Source organism: Octopus sinensis, linkage group LG8 (assembly GCF_006345805.1).
Source record: "Octopus sinensis linkage group LG8, ASM634580v1, whole genome shotgun sequence".
NCBI classification, from domain to species: domain Eukaryota; kingdom Metazoa; phylum Mollusca; class Cephalopoda; order Octopoda; family Octopodidae; genus Octopus; species Octopus sinensis.
In genome coordinates, this window is record NC_043004.1 from 67501 (window position 1) to 74652 (window position 7152).

General features: G+C 38.1%; 1 protein-coding gene across 4 annotated transcripts in view; it reads right to left on the minus strand.

The window, feature by feature from the left end:
- Positions 1–6936, minus strand: part of LOC115215135 (transcription cofactor vestigial-like protein 2) — a 54013-nt gene extending 47077 nt beyond the window's left edge. The window contains exons 1-3 of one of the 4 annotated variants that reach the window (XM_029784308.2): positions 6332–6934; positions 5556–5598; positions 4396–4882 (exon numbers count right to left, since the gene is read on the minus strand). In XM_029784308.2, coding sequence (XP_029640168.1) covers positions 4396–4852 — 457 coding nt within the window. In that variant the 5' untranslated portion in view covers positions 4853–4882; positions 5556–5598; positions 6332–6934. Of the gene's footprint in view, positions 1–4395; positions 5101–5134; positions 5277–5555; positions 5599–6331 lie in introns of those variants that run through there. The other 3 variants (XM_029784307.2, XM_036505200.1, XM_036505199.1) reach the window with 3 other exon arrangements.
- Positions 6937–7152: the final 216 nt, after the last annotated feature.

The following is a 7152-nucleotide window of genomic DNA, read 5'->3' on the forward strand; positions in this document are numbered from 1 at the left end:
TAATTAAAATCGTTATTATACGGTTCTTGATTAGGTCTGGATCACTCCTGCTCAAATATATATATATATATAATGAAAGATATTCCAACTATGGCCATCTTGCCTTTTTACTGTTTGTGTATCTGAAATTGTACTATTTAATGTATGCAGTCGGCTGCATAATTTGAAGGGTATTTGGGTGTTGTTTCTAGTACGTTGATTAACCAGATAGAAGCCTCAAATGGTCGAAATATTAGTTATGTAAGAATTTCGTTCAAATTATAGCCGCTGTTAATGAATTTATAACTACAAAGCCTTCATTATAATTATCAAATATTAATTTTTTCTTCAGCTTATTTCAGTCAATGGACTGTTATCATTGAGGCACTACCTTGAAAGGTTTGTCCAGTGGTTCTCAACCGGTGACCAGATGGCCCCTGAGGGTCTATATAAGATTTCTGGGGACCACACAACAAAATAATAAATTGGAAATCTACAATAGTATTTTAAAGGTCCCTGTAAAAAGTTTGCTTTAGATGTGTGTATTGGCATAGACCCGGGAACAGGGGCTGGAGGAGGTGCAAGTGCACTCCCTAAAATTTTTGTGAGATGCAACATCAAAATTTGCACCCCTACTTTTATCAAGATTAGAAAACATTGAATAAAAAGTGATCTGTAAGAAGTCGCTCGATGTTGGGTTTCTTCACAAAAATCAAAGAGCAAAAATAAATAAGAAAAAAACAAAGCAATAAGACCGTGTTTGTAAGAGTTTTTGAACCTGGGTTTCCAACACCCCCCACCCCGAAGCAAATTTCGTTCCAGGGCCGTTGTGTCTTCCTTCTCTAACATTTTACATAGTTTCAACCTCTACAATTTCATGTGTGGAAACCAAAACAGGAATTTTGAAAGAAATTTCTATAAAACATAGGCGCAGGAGTGGCTGTGTGGTAAGAAGCTTGCTTACCAACAACATGGTTCTGGGTTCAGTCCTACTGCGTGGCACCTTGGGCAAGTGTCTTCTACTATAGCCTCGGGCTGCCCAAAGCGTTGTGAGTGGATTTGGTAGACGGAAACTGAAAAAATCCCATCGTATGTATATATATATATATGTGTGTGTGTGTGTGTGTGTGTGTGTGTGTGTGTGTGGTGTGTGTGTGTGTTTGTGTGTGTGTGTGTTTGGTGTGTGTTTATATTTGTGCGTCTGTGTTTGTCCGCCCAACATCGCTTGACAACTGATGGTGGTATGTTTATGTCCCCGTAACTTAGCGGTTCGGCAAAAGAGACCGATAGAATAAGTACTAGGCTTACAAAGAATAAGTCCTGGGGTTGATGTGCTCGACTAAAGGCGGTGCTCCAGCATGGCCACAGTCAAATGACTGAAACAAGTAAAAGAGAGCAAAAAGTAAAAACTAGTTTTTAAACATGGAATGTCTACGGGGGTCTACCAGAGGAAAATAGAAAATCAAAGGGGTTCACAGCTAAAAAAAAAAGTTGGAAATTCCTGGTTTAATCGAACAAATTGACCTCAGTGTTAATTTTAAGTTTGGTACTTATTTTATCAATTATTTTGCTGAACCGCTAAGTTAGGGGAGTGTAAAGAAATCAACAACGGCTGTGAAGCGGTGGTGGGAGTAAACACAAACACAAAGACACACACACACACACATACATACATACACACACATACACGTATACATGTGTATACACACACTCACATACATGCATGCATACATACATACGGTGGGCTTCCTAACAATTTCCGTCTACCAAATTAACCCACAAAGCATCGGTTTACCCGGGGCCATAATAGAAGGCGCTTGCCCAGGCTCAACTTCTGTTGGTCCTGAACAAGCCGAACTATGATCATTGGTGACTTTCCAGTCATGACCATCTCATCTTAATTTCAAATATGATATAACCGAGACTACTTAAGGGAATGACGTCACACTGCCACAACAGCGGCGCTGCTTGTATTCATAACACATCACATGTTAAAGTAGCGAAACTGTGGTACACAATTTACCAAAACTAAATGCAGCAAATCACAGATGTTGTAGTAGTAGTAGTAGTAGTAGTAGTAGTAGTAGCAGCAGTAGTAATAGTAGTAGTGGTATTAGTAGTAGTAGTTGTTGATGTCACGGTTTAGCCCCAAGTAAGCGACCCTATAAGAAAAAGCGCTCCAGCTTTGACCACCCGTTCTGTTTCTGTGTACTTCTGTCTGTGACTGTATTGTGTAATATGTCTGTCTCTTTCATATATCAGTAGGACAGGGCCTCCGATAGGAATATTGCAAAGAGGAACAACACTTCTTTCAGCTGGTGTTAGGATTAATATTAGGGTCGGGATGGAAGTTGGGGCTTCTTTTAAAAATTCAAAGGACTTATTTTTTAAAAAATTTTTCCTTGAGGAAGGGGCTCACCAAATATTCAAGAACCTCTCTCCGGACATCGATTCAATGTACCAGCTGAACCCGACCCCTCATAAGCCCTACAGTAGGGTTTATTTGAAAAAGGTTCCACTGCGACCACGTAGGGACTGCCTTTGACTATTAGCTCAAACAAAATATGGCGCTTCTTCATCCGTATCTAGTATTTCACTCCGTTATTATCCCTCGTTTTAAAATTAAACAAAAGAAACAGTTAACCCAAATGGATTTTTGCATGACTACGCGAACAATATTTTGATTTCTTCCAAGTTTTATTTACTGGTATCATTGTCAAAGAATCTATTCTTATTGATAGATATTTTTTCGCGACAATTGTGTGTGTGTGTGTGTGAGTGAGAGAGAGACCAACAGACAGACAGATTGAGAAAGAGAGAGAGAGAGAGAGGGCGTAGGGTTTTTAAACCCAATATTTATAGCTTTATTCACTTCGAGTTCCACCGTCAAAAATGAATTATTTTACACTTTTCCAAGTCCCTAAATTCATATGACTTTAACACCCATCTACACCCACACACGCATACACACACACACACACACACACACACACACTCACACACATATATGTGTGTAAAGATGTATATATGTATATATGTGTGGATACATACATACACACACACACACAGACATATATATATATATACATATACACATACACATATGTATGCAGATATATATATACACATGTATATATATATATGTATATATATATATATATAATATATATATATATATATATATATTATATATATATATATAATATTATATATAGTCCAACCCATGCTAGCATGGAAAGCGGACGTTAAACGATGATGATGATGATATATATATATATATATATAAAATCTGTGTCATTGTGTTTGTTTGTGACACCGTGCTTGTTAGCCTATGTTGGTTTTTTTTTTTTTGTAAAAAAAAACACAAAAAACGAAAGAATTAGTACCAGACTTAAACTATAAGTACTAAGGTCGATTTGTTCGACAAACAATTTTTGAAGGCGGTGCGCCAGCGTGGCCGCAGTCCAATGACTAAAACAATTAAACAATAAATGTTTGCCAAAGTCTCATATTCCTGTGATTTTGTCTTGATTTAATCCGGATCCATGGATTACATAATTTGAAGGGAAAACCATAATCCGATTACCGTGTATCTTTTACTTGTTTCAGTCATTGGACTGTGGCCATTCTGGGGCACCGACTTGAATGGATTTTAGAGGAACAAATTGACCTAAGTATTTTTGTTTAAGTGTGGTATTCATTTTATTGGTCTCTGTTGCGAGACTGCTAAGTTACGGGAACATAAACAAAGCAACATCGGTTGTCAAGCGGGGGAGGGGGGGACAGACACAAACACAAGGACACACATATACACCACACATACATACACACACACACATACATACATACATACATACATACATACATACACACACACATACATACATGCATACATACACACGCATACATACATACATACATACATACATACATACATACATACATACATACATACAAAAATAGTCTGTTGTTGATGCTGAAATTCCAATTAAGGAACCTTGGGTCAAGGTTAGAAACCGGGTCTTTCTCTATTAGCAAGAAATCTTGAAATAAAACTGAACAATGATATACATACATACATACACACACACACACACACATACATGCATACATACATACATACACACACACACACATACATACATACATACATACATACATACATACATACATACATACATAACAAGCTGCTTTCAGTTTCCGTCTATTAAATCTACTCACAAAGCTTTGGCTATAATAGAAGACACTTGCCCAAGGTGCCACATAGTGGAATTGAACACGAAACTATGTGATTGAGAAACAGACTTCTTACCACACAATCCTAAAAAAAAACTTGTAATTCTGTTGCGTGTTCCTTATACATTTAAATGCCTTCAACTTGGAAACGGATGTCTCCTGTATAACAATTGTACTTACCTTTATTGAAGGGGCTTATTTTGTTTCTGTCTGAGGGTGACATTGAAGAACCATGGGAAGATGTGCTCGAATAGCCCGGATAATGGCTGAGTGCCCTTACAAAATGTTCGTCCACGAGTCGATTAGAATCCCCAGAGAAATAATTGTGTACCATGCTGTTTGATGCCAGGTAAACCGTTTCTTTTGGTACGGTTCCCTTATCCGAATTGTTTTCTTCTTTTATGGCATTTCCTTCAAGACTGCTGCTACTACCGCTGCTGTGGCAACTTCTGTCAATGGAATTATTTACATGGGGCGGTGTGGATGTAGCAGACTCTGGAATCAGATGTTGGTTTGGATGGGTTTGTGGTTGCACTTGTTGTTCCGATTGATGAAGATGCAAAGTGTGAGGCGGCGATGATGTGACTGGTACGCTAAGGATTGAATTGCCGGGCGCAGAATAGCAACCAAGATTCATGGGTTCGTGTAGTTTAGTGAGACCAAAAGCCTGTTTGTAACAAAGAATAGAAATAACATTAGCGAAATAACAACGAGAGAAAACATGACGGTTGGGGGGGGGGGGTCGTACAAAATGCAGATACATCTCGACGGAACAAACAATAATAATAATAATAATAAAGTATCGACAAGAATGTTTAGAAAATAAACAACCGAACGAGATAAGGGAATGTAAAAGAGGATATTGGTAAGGAATATAAAAGCCAGATGAATGGTGATAGCACATAAATAAACAACTAACATAAACACGGCACACGCGAAGCAAAAGCAGTGTGTATGTATGTGTATGTCTAAGCATGGGTGTGTATGTGTGTGTGTGTGTGTGTGTGTGTATGTATGTGTGAGCCTGTGTGCGTGGATGTGCGTATGCGGGTGTGTACGTGTGTATCACCAATGTTTTTTGTAAGTGGAGCGTATGTAGTAGTAGTAGTAGTAGAAGTAGTAGTAGCTGTAGTAGTAGTAATAATAATAATAATAATCATAATAATAATAATAATAATAATGATGATGATGATGATGATGATGATGATGATGGTAATAAACGATGAAATTCCACAAACAAAAAAGCTGGAAAATAAACGAACGGAAAAAGTAGTAAATAGTTAGAATTAAGGTTAACTAGCGGTGAAATTCCAGAGATCTTTGGGTAAAAATTAACTCACAGTTCTATTAGTTTTTCCTTGAATTCATAGTTGTCGACAACATCTAAAAGGAACGGAAGTGTGTGAGTAGGTTATTTGTTACGTGTGTAAAATGAGAATTGTTGAGAAAGAATGCATAAAAAGTGCTATAGAGTATAAAGACAATATGTTTCAAGACGTCTCTGTGTATGTGAAATCAAACTGTCGGAGGACGGTGGGTGGTTGAGATTCCAAAGTGCAATGTTGGAATTACAAAGACGCCGAATTCCATCTGGTTGCCCTACCCTTAGCTTTGGGATTCGCAGAATGCCGGCTCGAATATTTGTAAGCATTGGAGTTTTTTCTTGTGTAGAAATATATATATCCTTGCTTTAAGACACACTGGCACAGTAGGTGCCCACTCGTGCAAAGATATGCAAGCTCTCTTTGGCAGTCGTTGTCGAGTTGTCGACTCTGTCGCTACTACAACGACCGAGCGACACTGTAAGTTCTCAGACCTTCAATTTGAGATTGTCGCCAAAAGAACAAAAACAGAAAAGGGAAAAGAATACAGAAGAAGAAAAACAGAACAAGAAAATCAAATAATTTTGAAATGAAAGAACTTTTGAATGTTGTAAAGTAACCAGGCACAGAAAGAGGGGAAAGTTACTAAAAGAAGCTGGATGTACCCGTCTGTGATTCTAAGAATATGTGACATCATTTGTACAAACACATATCAATGCACAAGAATATCAGTGATTTGACAAATAGAGCAAAAAACAAAAAAAAAAAAGCTTCAAAATGCCCGATGCATTTACCTGTTCGATTGGAGTTCGTGGGTAATAGGCCAAATTGCTAGGGTACGGCTGGTGGTACATAACGTCAACGGCACTCATTTTAAACTCCTCTTGTGACCCTAGAATATGTTTTATGCTTCACACCCACAAAATCCACGATTGATATAATTCCAACGGCGGAAAGTATTAAATGAAAAAAAATAGAACAACTTCGTTTTGCTTTAATTTTCGTTGTTTTCTACTTTTAAGAGAAGTTAAAGATATTGAGGCTCTTTTTGCCCTCAAGGTGACACTGATGTATCGAACTCAACAAATTGTTTATTGGATTTATATATGAATATATATATATGTGTGTGTGTGTGTGTGTGCATGTGTGTATATATATATCAATGTATGTGAGTGTGTGTTTGTGTGTTTTATATCTCAAGGATATTAGCTGCTTCTCTCTTCAGCCTTTAGTCGAGTAAGAATCCGCTTGGTGCACGAACATCAACTAAACTGGCTCGTTTCGCTAGAGACACGAGAAGAAGCGAGAGTGAGAACCAATCTGTGTGAGGATGAGGAACACAAACAACAAAACAGGCCTAGACAGAAATGTGTACGTGTGTGCGACATACGTAAACACGCACAGAACACACACACACACACACACACACGCGCGCGCGCTTCCTCTCCCTCTCTCTCGAGAATAAATAATGAAAAAAACAAGCAAAACACCGAAAGAACTGTTCGGTTGTGTGCCTTCCCAAGCGTCTAGCAGCAGCTTAGTCGGCTCATAACTGCTGCTACTACTAACGAACTAACACACTAGTGACTTAAGTCGTTCTGTGCGTCGTCGCTCC